Source organism: Denticeps clupeoides, chromosome 15, assembly GCF_900700375.1.
Source record: "Denticeps clupeoides chromosome 15, fDenClu1.1, whole genome shotgun sequence".
In the NCBI taxonomy this organism is placed as follows: Eukaryota; Metazoa; Chordata; class Actinopteri; order Clupeiformes; family Denticipitidae; genus Denticeps; species Denticeps clupeoides.
In genome coordinates, this window is record NC_041721.1 from 2,150,081 (window position 1) to 2,173,462 (window position 23,382).

A 23,382-nucleotide genomic window follows, 5' to 3' on the forward strand; every position below is an offset into this window, starting at 1 on the left:
TCATTTGGGTCAAATGATGGAGCCGGTTAGCATGTTAGCATCGTGTAAGACAGGGCAGCTACAAACTATTTTTTAGTATTAAAATGATTGGTTTGGTGAAAAGTAACACGATTACTTTTACAATAAATGTTTTTTTTGTTCATTTAAAAGGAAGGACACTCTCATCTTCTCTCCACCACCTTAAGTTGGACAACCGGGGACGATTTCCAACGGTCCTGAGGCAGCCACGAAGGTAAAAAAAAGAAAAGGAAATAACAGATTTAACACAACATACTTCACTTTCTCCTCATACAGCAGATACTAAATATAATTCTTCTATTGGGTTCTTTAAAATGGCTCCATCTTGGAGTAGGGGCGTCCAGACTTTTGCCTGGTAGCGGAATCCAGGAATATCGACATCAGGAATTCAATCAAAACATCATGCATTAATTACTGTGGCCAAAAGGGTTCATTCTTTGCACCTTTTTTGCTTGTAACGGCGTCTCGGACACCTGCATCCAGAAAAAAAAAGAAAGAAGAGGAATTCATGATAAATCATATTGCAGGAGTGCAGCAGCGGTCTAGTGGTCGGGTGTAATGGACTGGTGAGCGGCGGCGGGCCCGCTTCCTCGCCGCCGCTTTTGCACGTACTTCAGCGCCCTTGAGGGAAGCGCTTGAGCCGAACGGCATCAGTAAACACCGAGCCTCAAAATGGCCGCCGCCATGTTGGACATTTCCGTGCCGACGCGTGGCGGAATAAAGGCAGAAACAGGCAACGCACGTGGGAATAACACAATAAAACTGTATTACATTTTTGTGCTTAAAATGAGTACAATACAGTATGTACAAGCGCTGTCCTAAAAATAAACATCTCATGCTGAGTGACACTTAAGAAATCATTTTACAATAGCAGGCAAAAGCAATAATGTCGTTTTTTTTATTTTTTTTTATTTTATTTTGTTTTTCTTCTATTTACAACCACGACTTACAAATCAATTCGTTCTGATAAGATTTCCACTTTGAGTGCTTTCTGCTTTTTAGGCTTCAGCTGTTGTCCGGCATCCCGCAAGAAAGGCGACGCCCTCGGCCAAGAGATTCCATGTGACGTTCGAGCCCCGGTGAACGTGTGACATCCGGCTGCGCCGAAAAGCGGGATTCAACTTAAAAAACTGCCGTGACGAAATGAAGGGAGTCGGGAGGGACGACGCTGAAGGGGTTCAAGTAGAAGCACGAGACGGTGGGACAACAAGGCGTGACCGAAAGCATTTAAAATAAATACAGCGTACAAGGACGAGTGGCCGAGACCCGCCCCCCTCCCCAGCCGAGAGTTCCCACGGAGGAATGGAACGTGGACGAGACCCGTCCAACCTGAGATCTTCCTGTCTGACCCATGGATGCCTTGGTGGCTGAGGGAGATAAAATGGTGATGGCGTTGTGATGCTGGGGACAGGGGACGGGGGACAGGGGGTGGGTTCGCTGTCTCCGTAAGGCCTGTGTTGGTATTTGGGGCTGGAGGCAACGTCTGTAGAAAAGGGGACCGTGGCGCAGCTCGCTCTTACGGGTGCGACGTGCCCCTTCAGTCTCTACGGCGAATCTGTACAGTGGAGCCCCCTGCTGGACACCAGTGGTTATGTACACGAAGACGGGCGAGGGCTTTTAATGTCCGACTGCAGGTTGTCAGCTAGTTTTTTTGTTTTCGTTTTTTCGTACGGACAGATAAAAGTCCCTCCATGGCCTCCTCCGGCGTGGGCGGGCGTCAGCGGACCTGGGGAGCGTAGCCCTCCTTCATCAGACCTTCCTCGTAGTCCGTCTGACACAGGATCATGTTGTTCTTCAGGAAGAACTTGTCCCCCACGCAAAACCTGGAGCGGGAAAAGCGAGAAGGTAAGAACGGCGCAAAAGAGGGAACCGCGAGCCGACCCTCTCCACCCATAACTGTGGGACCACAGAGTCCCGCCCCGCCTATTAGCTGGACTCAACCTAAAGGTACGCCCAGGTCCACCACAAATAAATCTCCGGAATCTTTCCCGCGCTGAGCAGGCCAACGTCGCATTTGACCTTTTGGTGTAGAGATAATGTTGGAGGGAGGACGTACTGGAGTCCCGAGGGACGCTTATCTCCCCGCAGCGAGCGCCGGACAAGGTCGGTGTTTACTCGCTGTCCGCCTGAGACTCCCATGTGACATTAAAATGCCGGGGGCGTCCGCGATGAGGCAACAGAACGTACCCCCATGCAGAAACCGCTTAACGTAATGGCGTCGTGCCGCTGGAACGACGCGCTGGCCTGCCACCGTGACCAGCCCCGACCCTCCGGCCCCTGCCCACAGCCAACAGGGACCGCGCCCGCTGCATTTATGCATTTGCCCCCCCCCCAGTCCAGCCCCCACGTTGTTTTTGCGGCACCAAATTGTTTCTGCTCAGTGAAATGTCAGCATCACGGGCGACATCTGCGCACCAATTATGACGAGGACGTTATGCCCGGGCCGTCGGAGGTAACGGGAACCGATGATGCCCTTGTCTCGCCCTCAGCCTGCGTCGCTTATGCTAATGATGCAATGCACCCCCCCCCCCCCCCCCACTCATTCATAACTAATAACACAGATTACATATTTTGCACACATCTGTCACTAGATCACATGGATCTAGTCTGCATCTCATGTTTCTGCGACACGCTTCCATGTGTATACACAACCTAGCGGTTAAGGAAGCGGCCCCGCAAATCAGAAGGTCGCCGGTTCGAATCCCGCTCCGCCAAGGTGCCACTGAGCAAACCACCGTCCCCACACACTGCTCCCCGGGCGCCTGTCATGGCCGCCCACTGCTCACCAGGGGTGGTGGGTTGAATGCAGAGGAAACACATCACTGTGTGCACCGTGTGCTGTGCTGCTGTGTATCACGTGTGACAATCAGTTCACTTTATTTATTTATTTTATTAGTGCATGTGGAGAACAATTACTGCACATTTGTTATAACTTTACTTTACTTGGCAGACTTACAAGACGACGCCAGCAATTCTCATTCGGTTTCTATAGATTTTGAGTTACAAAAGTAAGAGCCGCGATAAGGCCCAACTTGTCAGGAATAGAAGATGATGGGGAATTGTTAAGTGCTAGACAAGTTTTTTTTTGGTTTTGTGAGTGTGTCTGTGTGTGTTAGTGTTGGACTCGTCTGAAATATTTTTTAAACAAGTGGCTTTCCAGCTGCTTCTTAATGGTGGTGGTAGTCTGGTAATATAATATAACGTAAATGGTTTTAGTCAGGAAGCCCCACGACTGAGCCTGCGGACTGTCTGTCCCCTCATCGGGACTGACCCTCCTCGCCCCGTCACCCAGCCAGCACCCGGCTGCCCCCGGGCATCTCCAGGGCGGCGGCCGCCCGGCTCATCGGGAGGAACTGGGCTGGACGAGGCTGGATGATGAGGCCCCATCGATTAGCTGTCCCCGCGGGGCTGATCTGTGGCCGGCTGGGACCCCCCCCCCCCCCCCGCAAACTCCAGACGATCAAAGGGATTTACAACCGTCCACATCCCGGGCGCAGATGCATAAATAAAACACCGAGCGTATTCAAATGGACGCTTTCCGGCCTCATAGCGGAAACGATTCATCTGAAGCACGCATGCGGCCTGCGGCGCGACGTCACACTGCAACAGCTGCGGTAACAGCGGCGTTTACAGCCAGCGCCACCGCCGCCGAACTTATTTATGGACCCATCAGACGTAATCAGGAGAACCTGACGCCGGATCAGATTCTGAGTGCTGGGAGTGTGTGGATGGAATCGGGGTGACCAGTAAGGTGATTGCCGTTGTGATACACAGCAGCACAGCACACGGTGCACGCGGTGAAACGTGTCCTCTGCATTTAACCCATCACCCTGAGTGAGCAGCGGGCAGCCCTTATCCAGAGCGACTTATAATCAGTAGTTACAGGGACAGTCCCCCCCTGGAGACACTTAGGGTTAAGTGTCTTGTTCAGGGACACGATGGTAGTAAGTGGGATTTGAACCTGGGTCTCCTGGTTCATAGGCGAGTGTGTTACCCGCTAGGCTACTACCACCCTGAGTTGCGCCCCTTTGTAGCTACGCGCAGCAGCGCGGGTCGGTAAGTCGCGCTTTGAGCCGGCCGCCTGGGCGCTGTCGCCAGATCCTGGTGAGCGTAAGAACGTTCTGGAGCTCTCGCTGCTTTATCCGGTGCAGGTTCCAAGCAGCGTCTCCAGACGGCTCCGGCAGCCTTCACCGGCGCTCCGAAGAGGAAAGTCGGAGAGCCGACAGGCGCAACACTGACAGACCAGGCGCAGCGCGCAGCCTTTATTCTCGGAGCGGGACGCCTGTTAGGATCTACGCAAAACAGCCGTCAGAACAACAAAACGGGCCCGACAAGCGGGGTGGCGGCGCGTCTGCAGAGATAAAGTCCCGTCACTTTGGTGACGAATGAATTCCCCCTCGGACAGACGGGGGGAAGCGGCGGATTTGCATATCGCGCGGTCGACGCCGAGCGCTTCTGTTGTTCTGACGGCGGAGCCCACCGCGGGGCTGGCAGACATCATAAATCCTCCCCGCTGGGGCTCCGCCGCGCCCCGGTTCTAAAGATCATTTCGGGCCCTTCTATCGCTCAAGATATAACGGGTTTACTGTTCTGTACGTTTAATTCAGCTTTATTAGAGAATTAGAATAAGAATGACTTATTCGTGATCTTTTTACATTTACATTTAAAGCATTTATCAGACGCCCTTATCCAGAGTGACTTACAATCAGTAGTTACAGGGACAGTCCCCCCCTGGAGCAATTTAGGGTTAAGTGTCTTGCTCAGGGACACAATGGTAGTAAGTGGGATTCGAACCCGGGTCTTCTGGTTCATAGGCGAGTGTGTTACCCACTAGGCTACTACCACCCCTTGTGTGTAAGACCTGGGGGTCTCCTGAGGACACACAGGAGCGAAGAACGGTGCCGGCCGGGTGAGGGACACGTCAAGGCGGCGATCTCGGTTTTATTAAACACCTCGCCGCTGGCGCTAATGTAAAAAGGAAGATTTGTGGCCGGCGCGCTAAATGGCTTTTAAATGCGGACGAGTTGGGCTGGAGCGCCCGGGAGGAATAGATGAAGGTTCGCGTCTCGGAGCTCAGACGCCGTCCACGTGCTAATGAAGTGACAGCACACGGTGCACACAGTGAAATTTGTCCTCTGCTTTTAACCCATCACCCTTGGTGAGCAGTGGGCGGTCATGACAGGCGCCCGGGGAGCAGCGTGTGGGGACGGTGCTTTGATCAGTGGCTCCCTGGTTCGGATCGGGATTCGAACCGGCGACCTTCTGATTACGGGGCCGCTTCCTTAACCGCTAGGCCGGCTGAAGAAAGGGGCGCGTAACTCGCGGCCCAACCGAACTCACCTCTGGTTACAGAGCTGGCAGGCGAAGCAGTCCAGGTGGTAGACGTTCTCCTTGGCCCTCATCACCATCTCGAAGGCCGGGATGAGCTTGCTGCAGGCGGCACAGTTGCCCGTGACCCCGAATAACCTGCAACCAAAATAAATAAATAAATAAATAAATGTAACCACGGGGGGACACGATTGGCTGGAGGGACACTTGTGTGTGATGGCCACCACTGTCACCGTGGCCTACTGTTCCGTCAGCACTGGCAGGAGTGTTACTGTACTGCGGTCCAGGCCGAGGATAATGGACGAAAAAATATATATCCGATAAGAAAATCATACAACAAAATAACCCGTTAGTCCGTCTTCTTCGGGCACTTTTGCCCGCTGTTGTTAAAATGATAAAACTGCGTGCCACTCTCCGAGTCGGCGAGAGGACGGCATCTGATGGACGATCACCGCGTCCCCGGGTACGCCGCCTTGTTTATTAACCTTCAGAAAGTCTCGTTTCCCGCGGACGCGCGGCGACCCTCCAGAATCCCCCCGGGACCAAGGGGCCGCTGCCAGCGCACCTTGAGACAATAAAGGACGTCCCGCGCAGCGCTGCAGGTACGAGGGGAGGACGTGTGCCGATTTAATTAAAGGAATTATGCCTTCCACTTTGAAGAGTCTAAATATAGAGACGTCGCTGTTGTCTCCCGTCCTCGCCGTCTCACAATGCACGCAGCCTCCGGGCTTCCACGTGGGGCGGCAGGAATAATAAGAATTCCTTTCGTGGCTTCCGATTGATCAAAGACATAAAGAAAAGATGTCTGTGTTTTCCCAGAGATATATGAGCCATGTTGAGTCGAGTCACAGAATCTACAGGAAATAAACTGATGAAAACAGGAAGTCTCTGTGTGTTGTAGAAACCAAAGACCTCTTCGTTCCTGACGTCCAGAAGAGGACCTTACGCTCAAAAAGAGGGGAGGAGCCTGTGTGCGTGAATGACAGCTGTCACACCCCCTACTTCCCGATTCTGGACACGCCCAGGCGTGGCGCGGCTCCTGCCGTCCTCCTCCGTTCTCTACACTGACCTATACTAACGTGGCCACGCCCACTACCAAGAACGGCAAGAAGCGGCTCCGCACTGTAAAAGCTGAGATGAAACGTTTAAAGGAGAAAGCGACGCGTTTACAGCGGACGTATTACGTATTTATGACCTCCGCGTTCCAGAAGCAGTAATTCTCACGCGTCTTCAGCAGGTTTACCACCCAGATGGAGAGGCCCCGGAGTTCCAGCAGCACAAACTCCCAACCCTCCTCCACTCGCCATCCGGCGCTCTGCATTAAAACGTAAAACGCCGGCGCCGTGTCCCTCAAACCCAACGTCCGAACGCGTCGGGGCAGTTCGGGAGATTCCTCGTTCCTGGACGACCCTGCGGCGGGCGGGGCTGAGACGGAGATGGATGGAGCCCTACCTGCCACCCGCCTCTGCCCGCTCCGCTGGTCCGATGCCGCAGATGCTGATGGTGCTCGAGGGAGGTGGCAAATTAAGCGCGGTCGGCCTTGCAACGCATTCAAAGGCAGACCTCAGACACGCCATCAAGCAGCGGAGGGTCCTGGCCACGCCCTGGAGCAGCCACGGGTAAAATGGCCATTGAAACGTATGGCCTGGCGGCTAAGGAAGCGGCCCCGTAATCGGAAGTTTGCCGGTTCGAATCCCGATCCGCCACTGAGGTGCCACTGAGCAAAGCGCCGTCCCCACACACTGCTCCCCGGGCACCTGTCATGGCTGCCCACTGCTCACCAAGGGTGACGGTTAAATACAGAGGACACTTTTCACTGTGTGCACCGTGTGCTGTGCTGCTGTGTATCACAAGTGACAATCAAGTGACTTTTCAAGCAGAAAGCCCGGCTCAGCTAAAGCAAATTCCAACACTGCCGACTAAAAAAAAAAAAAAAAAAAAAGCAACACACATTTAAAGAGTCACAGGGTGCAGCGTGGAATTCGAATTCACATCTGACAGAACGTGGAATCGGCCGGGTTTTATTGGAGACAATACCGCCGGAAGGAGTGAGCAGTACGTGGCCTGATGTGCTAAGATCAGACGGCAATTAAATTATTCCAAATGGCTGAAGTTCAACAACAAAAAAAATTCTCTCTCTCTCTCTCTCTCTCTCTATATATATATATATATATATATATATATAAAATTATATTTTTAATGGCTTCAGAACAAACTGTCACCTGTTATTACATTTCTTTTAGTAAAAAAAAAGGCCGATATAATGGTATAAGGAAGTAATCGCTACTTCGGGTGCAGATGAAGGGGGTAAAAAAAAAGAAAAAGAAAGAAAAGGAAGAATGATAACGCTCCCAACCTCTGGAGCCATTTGGAATTCTGACAGCGGCTCCCATGCCTTCAATTGCCTCGGCCCCGGCGCGCATTCATCAGCTGCCGAATTAGAATTTGTTTCCTCACAAACCATTGATCATCGGCCTATTACCAGGCAAATGACAGTTAATTACCCACTACATTAACCACCGGGACCCGGGGACCGGCCCGCCGCGCCATCAGTCAACATGATGAATGTGGCAAGTTCGGTAATGCGCGGCCGTTGCCGCGCCCGTCTGCCGCGCTCACGGCAACCCCTGGATCTCACTTGGGGGAAAAATCCATGGCAATCTGCATAATTACAGGCTCGGGGTTAATAACAGACAAATGATTTGTTGCATCTCAAACAGGGGCCGGTGCCGCCGGTGCCGCCGGAACCCGGGTTCCGTGTCGTTCCGAGCGGAGGTGTTGTTGGGGGGGGGAGGGCAGGCTTGGCAGGTGTAATCGGACGGTTCGCGGCGATTTCTCCGAGATTAAGCAACTCTCAGGGCCGAAATTATTTCAATTACGGCGGGCGCGACCCGGGAATTTGTCGGCGGGATAAGATTTTCCTCCTTGAGCGCCCCGACTTGCCTGGCCGCCGCCGCCATCAGTTCTAATCTGCGCCCGGACGCTGATGTCCTAATGATGAATTATGGCCCCGCTCGGCGAGGGCCGCTCGGCGGACGGAGGGACGTTCCGGAGAGAAGTGTCGGATATCTGGGCTAATTAAATCAGTCCCCCCGTTTCTCTCCCCACTCCCGTGCTTTACCGATGGGCAGACACTTCCTGTCCAAATCCGTAAATCCCGAAGACACGCGATCCATGTGCTGCGTCCGACTTCCAGGAATAGTTCAAGCTTGTAAACTACATACATTTACATTTACAGCATTTACCAGACGGCCTTATCCAGAGCGACTTACAATCAGTAGTTACAGGGACAGTCCCCCCCTGGAGACACTCAGGGTTAAGTGTCTTGCTCAGGGACACGATGGTAGTAAGTGGGATTTGAACCTGGGTCTTCTGGTTCATAGGCGAGTGTGTTACCCGCTAGGCTACTACCAGCACCCTAAACTAACTTGAGATCCCTGAAGACGGAAAGAGCTGCGCTCGGAAGTGAAGCCCCGATGTCTCCTGTCGGTCTGAGGACAGACGGACGCCTTCACAAGCTCCTCAATTCCAGTCCTGATCGGACTTGTGAGTTTTTTTTCCGATCTCATGTTGTGTGCGTGTGTTGATTCCTCGAGGAAACGATTTAAACGCGTTAATGCGGCCGGGATGAGGGATTAATAACGCGTTCCGGTAGCGCGACGCCGTTTCTGTAAATGCAAACGCCCCCTCGCTTATCACCGACGGGCGCAGATCCTCGAGAGTCAACGAACACAGGCGGAGCGACAAAGGCTATAGTGAAGTGATTAACATTGTGATAGACTGCAGCACAGCACATGGTGCACACAGTGAAATGTGTCCTCTGTATTTAACCCATCACCCTTGGTGAGCAGTGGGCGGCCATGACAGGCGCCCGGTGAGCAGTGTGTGGGGACCTCGGTGGCACCTTGGCGGATCGGGATTCGAACCGGCAACCTTCTGATTACGGGGCCGCTTCCGTAACCGCTAGGCCACCACTGGCCCAAGGCGCGGCTGAAAGGCGGCGAAATGGAAATAATTTGGCCCCCCCGACAGAAGGGGCTTTCGGGGTGGGGGGGTGGGGTTGCCAGGCACGCGGAGGGGTTCGGAGGGCGTTTTTTTTTGGGAGAGGGCGTGACGAACGTCTCCGACCCCCCCGCAGGGGCCAGATGTGCGCTCCGATAGGCACTCCGCCGCGCCAACCCACCTGCAGCCCCCGAGCCGGGCGCCAGGGCATGCCGCGGCGGCGCCGCAATTATCTGCGGCGAGCGCGCCGCCAGCCAGCGCTCTTCACAGCTAATTAAGCCGATCTCCACTGGAGGGGACCGTCCAAAAACATCATGTGTCCGGGCGACCGAGCTCGAAGCCATTTAGCGCTCCGCACATGGAGCCATAATGGCGGCGGGGGTGGGGGGCTTGCGGCGAGCATCGTCCACGGGACGCCGCAGCTGCAGCCCCGGTTCCGTCGGAACACGGAGAACGCCGCACCTGGTGACATTTCTAGGGATTCCATTTACAAGCCATTTGGCAGACGCCCTTATCCAGAGTTACTTTCAACGTGCTTCCATGTCACCATGGATGAAGTGATCAGTTCTGGTTCACTAGGACCCCAACTATGAATACAATCTTTTTATTCACTCTGTTCTAGTTTCTATACAGAAGTCAGACAAGAAGAAGGTTACAAGTTCATCTAAATCTTCTCTAAAGAGGAAGGTCTTGAGCTGCCGTGTGAAGGAGGGGCCAAGACGGAGAAGAGTCTATACGAGCGTCTTCCTTGTACCTTCAGAGATGGAGGGACCAGGCGAGCAGTACTGGAGGCTCGGAGTATACGAGGTGCAGTGCGAGGTGTAATAAGGGCTGTGAGGTAGGATGGTGCTACTCCATGTTTGTCTTTGTAGGCCAGCGTCAGTATTTAGAACCTGATGCGTGCAGCTACTGGGAGCCAGTGGAGGGAACGTAGCAGAGGGGCGGTGTGGAGAACTTGGGAAGGTTGAAGATCAGTCGTGCTGCTGCATTTTGTATGAGTTGTAGAGGTCGGATGGTGCATAGTGGTAGACCAGCTAGAAGATAGTTGCAGTAATCCAGTCGTGAGATTAGTAAGGACTGGACCAGGATCTGGGTGGCCTGTGTTGACAGATAAGGACGGATTCGTCTGATATTGTAGAGAAGGAATCCATTCAGGAAACTGAAATCAGTGACAGGAACGAACGTTCTAATTCTGAGGGGGGGGGGGTGATATTCCGCCATCGTGCGTCCCTCGCCCTTGACGCCACTGCGGGAACCGTGACCCTTCCATCGGCGGAGGAATGAAGTGTTTACGGCCCTACTCCGGATCCAACCGCCGCCGGTTACAGGTGGCCACGTTGACCCCCCGGCGCGCTCGCAGGTTACGTGTGAAAAGCCCAATTTAATTACAGGAAGTCAAGAACGCGCGCATTTTGCGAAGACCGGGCATTATTGGCAAGGTAATTGCTCGGCGCGCGAAGTGAATTACGGTGCGGGGAGGTTAATGGTGGCCAAGCTTCTTTTTTTCCCCCTCCAAGCACAACATGGCAATTACGGCGTGCCTTCGGAGCTTTTAACATCCCCGCGCCATGTCATTACGCCGGGGGGAAAAAAACACAGCGGCGGCGAGGGGACTTCGCCTTTCTTTGTTTTGAGGAGTTATTTGAGGCTCACGTTTCGGTCAAAAAGACCGGAGAGGCTTTTACCGGCCGTTTCTGATGCACTTTTAACGACTTCCTGTCCAGCGTCCCTCACGTGGACTTCCACACGTGCTCGTCTCAGCAGGTGCTGATGCGGTTGATGTCATCGTCGTTGTCACACGTCTATCGAGACCACATCGCGGGGTGAGAGCCATGTGGATGGAAAAGTGCGAGTGCACAGCACACGGTGAAATGTGTCCTCTCCATTTAACCATCACCCTGAGTGAGCAGTGGGCACCTTGGCGGATCGGGATTGGAACCGGCAACCTTCTGATTACGGGGCCGCTTCCTTAACCCGCTAGGACACCACTGCCCCAATGTCACCTGGAGATGACATTGTGGCCGAAATTGGGACGCTTTACCCGTTTACTCGTGTGTTGTTAAGCAGAAAAGTGACTAAACACTGGACACACACAAGCAGTTGATGTCAAGATTTTAAAATTACTTTTTTTCTCCAACACGTGTTTAAAAGAAGTCTTTTTTAAATAATAGCACACTTACGCCCACCTCTCTCACCTATTGATACCATATTTAAAATTCCATAATATTTCTACAGATCTTTTTATTTAACACTTACAGACTGTGGCAGCGGGTGGTAGTAGCCTAGTGGGTAACACACTCGCCTATGAACCAGAAGACCCGGGTTCGAATCCCACTTACTACCATCATGTCCCTGAGCAAGACACTTAACCCTAAATTGCTCCAGGGGGGGACTGTCCCTGTAATACTGATTGTAAGTCGCTCTGGATAAGGGCGTCTGATAAATGATGTAAAAAATGCTCCTTGTCTTTAAAACATCTCATGTGCAACATGTCCAGGTGTCTTATCAACATAACCCAACAGGTCCCCTGACATGAAAATGTGACTTTGTGAGATGATTTAACATTAATACGAGTTCCCCCGGCCTGTCTATGATCCTGCTGTGGCTAGAAATGGCGATGGGTGTAAAGAGTGTTTTGGTCGTTCTGCTTTTTTTTTTTTAGTTCCGTCACGCGAGACTCACACACGACTTCCTGTCTGCGCCAAACATTGTTGTTGGTGAATTTGGTGTTGATGACGTCATTTTGGCGAATGCCCGCACAACTTCTATTGGCCGCTCTCCTCCTCGCCCCGCCTCTCTCCTCCTCATTAGCATTTAAAGCTACAGACGGTGAAAGTCGGCGTCATTGTGGGACTGGATCAAAGTGGCTGTAATTCTGCACCACGGCTGAATTTTGGAACGAGACTTCAGATACAGAATTAGGGGACCAACAAGACCGATATAAAATCAAAAACAAAAAAAAAAATGTTCCATAATAGGGGACCTTTAAATTAAATTGAAATAATAAAGTGACAAAAGCACACATCCCATCTGTAAAAGGGCCTTCAGAAGCCGACTCCATTAATTCCTGCCCAGTAAGAGAATTAAGAACCGTTAATGTGGGACTTTAATTAGGCGCCATTGGTAACGGGAGCCCCATTCAGCCACAGGGCTGTTTTTGGGGCCATAATGATTGAAATGTTTTATTCGCTGATAGAATACAGGCGGAGGTTTCTCAAAAACGAGAGAGAATTCCCTCCGGCGCCGCCGCGAAAATCCGCCTTGATAATATTCAGAGCAAAAGTAATTAGCAGGACGAAGATAAAGCCAAATGAACTCTTGATCAATATGTCCGCCCCCCCCCCCCTTTTGAAAATCAGATTAATTATACGCACACGTTCCCTATCAGAGGCCTTCGCCGCTCTGTGTGCGGTGCATGTGGGCACCAGAGGAATGCATCGTGGGTAGGAACACGTACACGTCCTGGGCCTTAATGAGCCTTTATGGTTCAGGAGGGTGGTCAGCAGAAGGATCTCACTATCCGAGGCCGACAATGCGGGCGTCTCTAATGAACCGGCCGCGAGCAGCCAATTATTTTAACGAGGTCCCAGACCCCCCAAAAAAATCTCATCTCGAGGCCTGAATCTTACCAAATCTCACCCTGGATATTTACTTCGCGAAGCACAGAAAGAGAACAAAACAGGAGCAAGTTTTATTAATTTAATCACTCCAAAATGTTTTTTTTGCATTCTACGTTTCCCCAAGAATAAATAAAAAAACATATTTTAAGTTTATGAACCGAGTAGATACATAAATTGCTTATAAGCTATGCGTAATAAAAGATTTACTGATGAATTAAACTAGTCGATGAATGAAATAATCACTTTTCGTATCACATATTCATTTGTTGAGGGTTCAGGATCCACTTTGACAATAATAATAATAATAATTATGACAGTAACGAATCGGCCAACCTAGTGAGGACCCACGCCGTGGCGGTGGTGGCGACGGGGTCGGGTCGCGCGATCGATGGCCTCCTTCAACGCGGAGGAGGCGGCGGCGTGAGAACCGCGTCCAGATGGCAGAAGCCGGCCGATGTCTCTGATTGCCTCTTTAGCATTTCAGAGATTAGAAAGGGTTCGGAAAAAGAGTGGAGATTCGGCGCAATCAATGCGCGCGCACACACACACACACACACAGAGGCCCGTTTGCTGCTGTTGATGTATGTATGTAATGAAGGGGCCAGGCGTGACTTTGGCTGCATTGATTACTGCGGACCCCCGTCTCTCCTTTCACTCACTCTGAATTATAGATTGATGGCAGCTGAAAAATGGGCCTTTCACCGGATCCGCCGCCTGCGCCGTGTGTGTGTGTGTGTGTGTGTGTGTGCGAGGCGCACCGACGTCCCGCTTCCACAGCAGCGGCGGAATCAATAACGCGCGGAGAGAAATAGTTTTAACTGGTATTTATACATTCGCGGGTCGCCGGTTTTTAATAAACTTGTTAATTTCTCCGGCGCATTCTGACCGGGCCAAGGGCGAACCCGGAGCGCCTCGTTAGCATTCTCCCGTTTCCCCGGGCCTCCTCATGAATAAACCAGGGCGTCGGAAAAGCGGCCGCATTTACATCTCATTTTACACCGACGCCGCAGAAGGGCCTCCGTTACGCAACGCCTCGCGGAGGGAACCGGAAAGGGACGACCCTGCTCAGAGTCGGAGGGGTTCCGGCGAGGGCGGGCGTCTGGCGGTTCCGCCGGGCTGCACACTAATTGAGGAGTCGCTCAGGGACCGTGAGCCGCACCCTGTCGCCGATCCAAACCGGGCGCCCCTGAGCGAGGCCGACATCGACCAATCGGCGTCCTCCCTCGACCCCATTCATCTCCTCCAGGCCTCGCGCGACTGCACCGCAGGCTAAACTGGCGAGCGGCGGCCACGCCCCCCCAAACGGCAAAACGCGAATGTTACCGTGGCGACCGATGCTGACGCGGGAGGAAAAAAGTGTCAAAAATGTTAACATGTCCAGCACGCAAATTAGTGTTAGCGGCTAAAACTACAACGTCAGAAAATCTCGTTGTCTTCGTATGCGTTACGAACGACGAACGTTAAAATATACCTTAGTTGCGTTACTTTTTAATAGTTTTGATCATCTTTACATCCTAATTCTTAATACCCACAGTAGAAACTAAGATATTAAAACATATTTATTTTGAACAATGATAACTGATACAGAAAATGGTATTGCGTATCAGACATTTTCTTGAATTTCAAAGTCCTTGCTCAGTTGCTGTATATCACAAAGCACGTCTACATCCAGAACATTCCTTCACTCGCTCGACTCGTCCTCCTCTGTGGACTCCACCGATCCTGTTCCCACGTTTTGACCCGCATTCAGAATAAAAAAGCTGGTAACGGGGGGACTTTTCCCTATAAAGTGGCCGACCGTTTACTCTCTGTCTCCGGGCCGCGCCCTGAATCGTGTACGGCCACATCTGATCCGGACACGATGCATCAGTTTTCCCTTCTTCCATTATGAAGCGGCGGGGCGAGAACGCTCAGTTTGCTGGAACAGGTGCAGGGGAGGGGGGATCTGTTGGAAGGCTGCACTGGGTTTTGGACGGGGGGGGGGGCGGTTATGTGCTGGGAGGTTTCTGGAAGGCTAGCCTGCGGTTTCCGATTGCATTCGTCCGCTTCCAACTCCGCTGCTCCAGAAAACAAAACGGGCTGCTGTGTGCCAGCACTGGAGGGTGGCGGCATATCGCCTGGTGTCAAGCAGCAGGCTGGTTATCGCACTCGTGCATGCCTGCAGACGCCACACAGCTGCCAAGAATACAGGAGAACCTCCACCTCCACCACATCGAATACACTCCGACATTCTCAAACATTCAATTAGCACAAAAACACCAAAGTACAATAGCAGATTATTTATATTGATAACCTGCATGTTGATAATGGGCGTGGTCACGTCGACTGGAATTAAAGCGCCTGATAACCTGCATGTTGGTGTCGGTAGTGGGTGTGGTCACGTTCACTAGGAATTAAAGCGCCTGATAACCTGCATGTTGGTGTTGGTAGTGGGCGTGGTCACGTTCAATAGGAATTAAAGCGCCTGATAACCTGCATGTTGGTGTTGGTAGTGGGCGTGGTCACGTTCACTGGAATTAAAGCGCCTGATAACCTGCATGTTGGTGTTGGTAGTGGGCGTGGTCACGTTCACTGGAATTAAAGCGCCTGATAAACTGCATGTTGGTGTTAGTAGTGGGCGTGGTCACGTTGACTGGAATTAAAGCGCCTGATAACCTGCATGTTGGTGTTGGTAGTGGGTGTGGTCACGTTCACTGGAATTAAAGCGCCTGATAACCTGCATGTTGGTGTTGGTAGTGGGTGTGGTCACGTTCACTGGTATTAAAGCGTCTGATACCCTGCATGTTGGTAGTGGGTGTGGGTGTGGTCACGTTCACTAGGTATTAAAGCGCCTTATAACCTGCATGTTGGTGTTGGTAGTGGGCGTGGTCACGTTCACTGGTATTAAAGCTCCTGATAACCTGCATGTTGGTGTTGGTAGTGGGCGTGGTCACGTTATCTGGAATTAAAGCGCCTGATAACCTGCATGTCGGTGTTGGTAGTGGGCGTGGTCACGTTCACTAGGAATTAAAGCGCCTGATAACCTGCATGTTGGTGTTGGTAGTGGGTGTGGTCACGTTCACTGGAATGAAAGCGCCTGATAACCTGCATGTTGGTGTCGGTAGTGGGCGTGGTCACGTTCACTGGAATTAAAGCGCCTGATAACCTGCATGTTGGTGTTGGTAGTGGGTGTGGTCACGTTCACTGGAATTAAAGCGCCTGATAACCTGCATGTTGTTGTCGGTAGTGGGCGTGGTCACGTTCACTGGAATTAAAGCGCCTGATAACCTAAATGTTGGTGTTGGTAGTGGGCGTGGTCACGTTCGCTGGAATTAAAGCTCCTGATAACCTGCATGTTGGTGTCACTTCCTGTTTAACAGTCTGTAAATTCCCGTAAAACCTGAGCATGAAAACGTGACCCACGCACTACACCTACTGTTAAATAATAATACATTTTCTTGCTGTACCATAAAAATGGTAATACAATGTGCACGATACTGGGTGTAAATGAATTATTTCCATATTAATCAGAAGAAGAAACACCGGTGTACGGTTTTACTGAATATTGTGACGGCGGCGACGGCCAGTCCTATCTGAACGTATAAAAAACCGCGGGTGGCCCGGCGGCACAGGCAGCGGGAAGGTGGAGAGGCGGAACGGCGTAATGTATGCATGGAAATGACCCGCGCCTCTCCCCACAAAGGGCCGGATGGGAAAGGTCAGTGCTCCTCCTGAACGGCCTCCTCCGCTTTAATTAAAAAGACTAAGAGACGTGCGATTTCCATACGGCCGCGCCCGATTAGCGCTCCTGCGGTCGGGGAGCCGGCCCGGACTCTCGGCAGGGCCCCGGGACCCGTTCCCAGAAGGCCTTGCGCCACCTCGCCCATTCCTTTGATGTCGATATATAGACCGTTTATTAAAGGGCATGAAGGTTAATCTCCGCGGTGAAGAGGGAAATTCGGTCCGAAGGAGCGCAGGTGCCGCATTTAATTCCGCCATTGCGTCCGCTACAGTTTTCGGGGGCGGGAAATGAAGTGAAAATTGTGCGCCGGGGACCCCGGGGGCCTTAAAAACGCGTTAAGGAGCCTGGAGGGAATGACATAACTCTGCAGATTAACACGCCTGTCGAGTGATGGCGGCGATCCGGGGGTCCGTACGTACACCTGAAAGGCCCAAATCCACGTACGGAAATAAGACGAGCATTGTGGCTTTTAATCGGACCTCCAGACGAAGGCGGTGTCCGGCGGGCGCGGCAGGTCGCGGCTGGGAAAGGTACGGGGGGGATTAGGGGCCTCTCATTTTCGGATTAGACAGAAATCGCTGCGCCGGGCGACTCGCCGACCTCTGACCCCACCATAACGTGGAGGGAATTAAAGCGGCTTTTCTGAAGGCCGTGGCGGAACGTGAACATCGGTAATAACGTTTATTTAACTGTTGGGAATAATGGGGTCCTTATGGGGTCCCATCTCCCCCCTGATGGACGCGCACGTGCAATCGGGTTCTACTTACGCGGAACCTTCCCTTCGCTTCACTTTAGGCCCCATCGTGCGGCGTTTTTTTTTCCGCCCAGGGCTTCTCTCCCTTCCCACAATTCCCTGCTCTGATTGTGTCACTTGTGTGAGGGTCGGGGCGCCGGACGTGGACGCGGAGCGGGGCCCGGCGGTGACATCTCCATTTTTCACGGCCACGGGCCGCCCATGCATTACTCCTGCCCGGCGCGCCCGTCCTCCGGGGGGTTCCACTTTCACGGGGCGTCCAGCTGCGGCCTACTTGCCTCGCCCCGGGTTTCTTTTCGGGGAGCTGCGCCGGGTGACCCCGCCCCCAATCCGGCTGACAGTTATTAATAACAGCGCCGCGCGGCGGGAAAGGTGGTTCACCTTGCGGCGGCGCGGGTCCCCGGGGACGCAATCGCGCCGCGGGGACGAGAGGACGCGTTCTTCTGGAGGCTCCTTCGGAGAACTACCAACTTAACATCCTAATCTGACCCCCCCTCTTCCAGGAGGAGCGTGTCCCTGGGGCGACACCCCTCCGCTTGTAAACAAGGACGAATCTGAAGGCCGCAGGCGACCTGCGACCTCGGGGAGGCGCCACAGATGGAGAGACTCCTCCCGCCCCGACAGGGCTAGTCGGGTTTTAACGTGATTCCAACGTGCCGGAGCCAAAACCCTGTTATCCGCAGAAATAAAAATGAATAAATCCGCCGCGCTCGCGGGGGACAAGGACAGAGTCACCTTCGTAGCCACAGCACGTCACCTCACCCTGGACATTAATACGGGGGGTTCGCACAAGTTCACGTGAGAAAATATAATAAAAGTTTGCGATTAGTCATTTTATTCTTTTAATGAGTGTCTATGAGAAGGAGCTGTGGGGGGTGGGGCTGCCCGCTATGGCATTAAATTCATATTGCGATATGAATGGAACCACAGACGGTATATATATATTGCCATATATAATTTGATCTGTAAATGTAAACTGGTTTCCGTAGGAGAGGCTCTGCAGCCGGAAGCTGTTTAATATCAACTTTTTACACGTTTTGAATATTTATTGTGCAAATCTGTGCAAATATGGAGAAATAAGGTGGGTGGCGGCCTAGTGTGTAACACACTCTCCTGTGAACCAGAAGACCCAGGTTCAAATCCTACTTTCTACCATCGTGTCCCTGAGCAAGACACTTAACCCTAATCCAGGGGGGGGACTGTTCCTGTAACTACTGACTGTAAGTCGCTCTGGATAAGGGCGTCTGGTAAATGCCGTAAATGTAAATGTAAACCTCTCAGCAAAGTTAGGGATTTTCTCTATCTCATTAAACAAAAATGTCCACTTTCGCGACGGCAGGTACGTCCGTGAACTTGCACGCGCGCCGTTTCGGTTCTTTCTACTGCTGCAGCCGATAAATCGCGGAAACACCAACGGTCAAAGTAACAGTCCCGGACCCAACCCTGAACTGACCCTGTTATCTACGGCTCTCACAAGTGAACGCGCCACGTGTGCCCCGAGGCGCCATATTAACGTACGTTAAATCACTCCCCGTCATTCCATTTCCTGGGCGGTGGTAGCCTAGTGGGTAACACACTCGCCTACCATCCAGAAGACCCGGGTTCGAACCCCACTTACTACCATCGTGTCCCTGAGCAAAACACTTAACCCTGAGTGTCTCCAGGGGGGGACTGTCCCTGTAACTACTGACTGTAAGTCACTCTGGATAAGGCTGTCTGGGAAATAACGTAAATGTACCGTCAACGCCATATTAAAAAATGTGGACATTTGTAGGTAACGCAGAGGTCTAGTCGGCTTCGAATAGCTCATTCACCGAGATCCTGTTGATGGAAAAAACACCACACACACACACACACACACACACACACACACACCACGGAGGTTCCCTCACGTGACCCCACACGCCAGAGTCGGAAGAGAAAACTCGGCCTTTCGACGGGAACCAAGGTTTGGTTCCAGAAACAGGGTCCTGGGGCGCAGGAGAGAGAGTCAAACCCCAACTTCCTACATTCTGACGAATAGAACGTAACCAGGATTTGTTTTTTTATCTCCTCCTATTTACCCCCCAAGCCCCGCCCCTCCCACCTGGGGACGCCGGCGCCTTAAAACGTCAATTTCCCGTCTGATTCGTGCCGCAATCGGTGACACAGACGTTAAATAAAAGCCACAGCCAATAATCTCCGTCCCCCCAGAGTTCCCGCGATAGGGCGACTTCACAGCGACGGATGCAAATGCGGAGAGAAAGAGAGTGTGTGTGTGTGTGTGTGTGTGTGTGTGGAAATGAAAGATACATTTTTCACGGTTCATTTCCACGAGTTTGCACGGCCCACAAACGGCACGTCTGCGCGGGGGGGGGGGGGGGTGGGGGGGGGGGGTTTGTGCAAAAAAAAAAAAAAAAAAAGAAGAGAGGAAGTTATTACCACCGAACCTCGCTTTACATGTTGGTTATCTCTCGCTGATAGGCAGCCCTCCGCCGCGGCAATAAATTCCGCCCGCGTCCACAATCTGAGTAAAACCAGCGTAGAGGAAAATTGAAGTCGGATTAAAAAAAAAAAAAAAAAAAAACTGAATAGATAAATAAATAAAAAAAATAAATAAGCGCCGTCTTTAAAAAAAAAAAAAAAGAAAAAAAAAAAACTGAATAGATAAAAAAAAAAAAAAAAGGCGTCTTTTAAAAATAAAAAAAATAAAAAACATTTAAGGTTTTTTTCCATTAACCGACGCCCGGCAGCCCTCGCCGGCTGGCCGCGACGCGTCGCCCTCCTTTTGGCCACGCCCGCCGCGCCGGTTATTAGCCTATCGGGTGGGATCGCGCCCGGCGCGAGATAAAAAGCGCGTATATCGATAATTACTTTCTCAGATAAAAAGAATACAAATTGCCCGGTTGCCCCCCCCCCCCCCCCCCCCATCATCCATCACCATAAACCCCCCCCTGCCTCCGTCGCTCCCGTCTTCTGTACTTAATTTGGCGCAGCGCGTGCCACGCCGGGGGTTATTATTCGGGGCCGCGCTTCCGGGCCGCCGGGAGAATCCTATTAACCCCGGTTTTCGTCGGGCCTAATAACGTGCCGCGGTGCTAAGCATGCTGGGATGGACTCGGCGGAGCCATAGACTCGGTTCAGCTCTGAAGACGGTTCACACACACACACCCACACACCTGAGGCCAAGACGTCTGGCCTTGTTCATGGTTCTCTGGCCCCCAAAAGGTTGGAGAACGGAGAACCTCGGGGTCCCCGCCGCTGCAACGAGCGCCGGGAGAACTTCTGGTCTACAACGACTTATTACAACGACCGACTTAATGTCCTAAAGAGCCAAGTTTTATCGTTTGGTAAAACGTGTGAAGCAGTGAAGATTCGGTAAGAATCGCCGGCCCCGCCCCTAGTCCGAGGGCCAAGGGGGGCCCGGTCGTGTCACATTTACGGCATTGGAGGACGGGCTGGAACCCGCGGCACTCACCGCAGGTAGTCCCGCCGGCACAGGATGAGGTTGGCCTTGGTGTAGAGGGTGGAGCCCACCTCGCCCAGCCGGCAGTCGCAGCAGGCGCACTTCAGGCAGTCCTCGTGCCAGTACTTGTCCAGGGCCTTCAGCAGGTAGCGGTCCTTTATCTTCCGGCTGCAGCCGGCACAGCCCTTTGGCTTGGTGTCCGGCTGGACGGAGAGCATTTGTATACCTGCGGGGGACAGAGCAGAGCGCGCGGTGAGGATCCCCCCTCGGACGGGCCCCCCGCTCCCGGGGCGGCGGCCATTGTGCGGACCCGACGCCGGCCGTGAAAGGGTTTTGTTAGGCAACAAGGGGAACAATGGCGGCTCATGCAGCAGGCGGTAATTAGTATTCTACCCCCGTACAAAACCCGAGGGAACCCCCCCCGCCCGGCCACGCTTTTGTCCTCGCAGAAAGTTCCCGGCGCTGGGGGTCTTCACAACTTCTCTTGAACGCACCACGCGACGCGCCTGGAAACAGGAACGCCGGACGCGACCTCACGTGACCCCGACAATTTGGCCGTCAGACGTCAGACGAGCTTCTTCTCCACCTCCCTCCATCCCTCCATACTTCTCCACCATCCATCCCTCCATCCTTCTCCACCTCCCTCCGTTCCTTCTTCACCTCCCTTCGTCCCTCCATACCTCCATCCTTCTCCACCTCCCTCCATCCCTCCATACTTCTCCACCATCCATCCCTCCATCCTTCTCCACCTCCCTCCGTTCCTTCTTCACCTCCCTTCGTCCCTCCATACCTCTATCCTTCTTCACTTCCCTCCATCCTTCTCCTCCCTCCTCCACCTCACCTCTCATCAGGTTAATTACTGTTGCCATGGCAGCGGACAGGCCAATGACATGCGCATTCACACACACACACACACACACACACACACACACACACACACACACACACACACACACCCACACTTACACGCATACACACACACACACACACACACACACACGTAAGGGAGAAAGCAGGAGATTTCCAGCAGAATTCCGGCGGCCAGCGAGCGCTCCGAGCGCCGCGGAGCCGGAACCGCGTACCGGCACGGCGAGGGGAGGCAGCGGCGTGTTGCTCCAGTGGAGCTCATCAGGCTCTACTTACAGATGTTCTCTGACGGAGGCGCGTAGCCGCGTCGCGTCGCCGCTTCACCCCCCGGAACCGCGCCACCTCCCCCTCCCCGTCACCACCCCCCGGGACCGGAACCCCCGCGCCGCGCCGCGCTTACCGAAACTTTTCTCCCGTTTCTGCATTTGTTGGTCCAGGAGCGGCGGCGGCGGCTGGAGGACGACGTGGAAGATGATGATGAGGAGGAGGAGGAGGAGGAGGAAGATGAGGAGGAGGAGCGGGGATCCGGCGCGCGCGCCCGCCCGCCCGCTCGCGCGCTTTTGTTAAAAGTAACAATCCGGCGCGCGACCCGCAGGACGCGGCGACCAACCAGCGCGAGGCGCGTAAATTAATAATCACGACGACGCGCGACGAACCACCGACGCGACACGAGTGTCGCGCTGTCGAGCGGCGGGCGACAAAAGGCAGACGCGCCGCAGAACCCCCACACCAGCCCTTATATACCCCCCCCCCCTAATCCCATAATCCCCCGCCGCGCCGCCTGCGCCGCCTGCGCACACCACAGCCCCGGTCCCGGGACCAAACTTCCGGCCCGGACCGAGCCACAGGTGTCCCGGACCCACCTGGAGCGGAACCGGGCCGCTCCGCGTCCATCGCGCCGATCCTCAGGTGGACGCGCGTCTCTCCGCGCGAACTTCGGGCGTCCGCTCCGCGTTAAACGTGGCGTAAAGTCATAAAGGCTGAATTACTCCGCGACGCGCCAGCGACGCCACGCGTGGTCGGGACTCGGAGGGGACAAACAAACAAGCGAACGAATAAATAAATCCACGAGCCCTCCGTCCCCGATTTGGACTTTTTTTTTCTTTTCGCCGCTCCTCCATCCCCGCTTCTGCGCCTGCGCGTCCAAAAAAAAAAAAAAAAAAAAAAAAGGGAAGGGAAGGATGGATGGATGGGCGGATGGAAGAAGATGTGAAAATGTGCCCGAGTTACTGTACCGAGGTGGAGCTGCCGCAGTTTTCACCCTCCGTGGTCCTCCTCCGCGCAGCGTCTCTCCTGCTCTCCTCTCTGGCGGGGACGCATGCAGCCCTGCGCTATTTAAGCCCCTGCAGCAGCATCAGCATCATCAGCATCAGCAGCAGCAGCAGCAGCAGCAGCAGCAGGTCCCTGGTTAGAGCCGGCGCTCCGGCTCCTGACAGCACCGCGAGGGGAGGCAGCGGCGTGTTGCTCTAATGGAGCTCATTAAGCTCTACTTACAGATGTTCTCTTAACATAATTGATCTGCAGCGGGTTGAGAGGACGGCAACCTATTCCCCAGCCCCCAATTATGGCCCCGGTAATTAGATCCCCAACCTCCAGTCCTCCACACTCGCCCTTCTAACATTCCGAA

The 23,382-nt window shown here is 53.2% G+C and overlaps 2 protein-coding genes across 5 annotated transcripts in view; one reads left to right on the forward strand and one right to left on the reverse strand.

Annotated features, from left to right (window-relative positions):
- Window positions 1-761: 761 nt before the first annotated feature.
- lmo3 (LIM domain only 3) lies at window positions 762-23,370 on the reverse strand. Of its 4 annotated transcripts, none has more exons than XM_028955315.1 (4): window positions 22,991-23,370; window positions 20,901-21,114; window positions 5,359-5,484; window positions 762-1,841 (listed from the first exon to the last, which is right to left on the reverse strand). In XM_028955315.1, exons 2-4 carry the CDS (start codon window positions 21,104-21,106, stop codon window positions 1,736-1,738), a joined length of 438 nt encoding a protein of 145 aa, XP_028811148.1. In that variant the 5' UTR covers window positions 21,107-21,114; window positions 22,991-23,370; the 3' UTR covers window positions 762-1,735. The 4 variants fall into 4 exon arrangements, with proteins under 4 accessions (XP_028811148.1, XP_028811146.1, XP_028811147.1 ...); XM_028955313.1 differs by lacking the exon at window positions 22,991-23,370 and adding an exon at window positions 22,619-22,845; XM_028955314.1 differs by lacking the exon at window positions 22,991-23,370 and adding an exon at window positions 22,156-22,476.
- The window catches only part of arhgef39 (Rho guanine nucleotide exchange factor (GEF) 39), an 89,593-nt gene continuing 75,050 nt past the window's right edge, over window positions 8,840-23,382 (forward strand). Inside the window, exon 1 of the mRNA XM_028955312.1 lies at window positions 8,840-8,892. The gene's annotated coding sequence lies outside the window, so the exon portion shown is untranslated. The remainder of the gene's footprint in view (window positions 8,893-23,382) is intronic.

Excerpts from the sequence above, each read along its gene's own strand:
- lmo3 (XM_028955313.1), bottom strand. The coding sequence starts at position 22,649 with ATGGACGCGGAGCGGCCCGGTTCCGCTCCAG. Across the intron at positions 5,485-20,900 it reads TGCCGGCGGGACTACCTGCG|GTTATTCGGGGTCACGGGCA; the intron begins GTGAGTGCCGCG and ends TTTTGGTTGCAG. Across the intron at positions 1,842-5,358 it reads TGCCAGCTCTGTAACCAGAG|GTTTTGCGTGGGGGACAAGT; the intron begins GTGAGTTCGGTT and ends TTCCCGCTCCAG.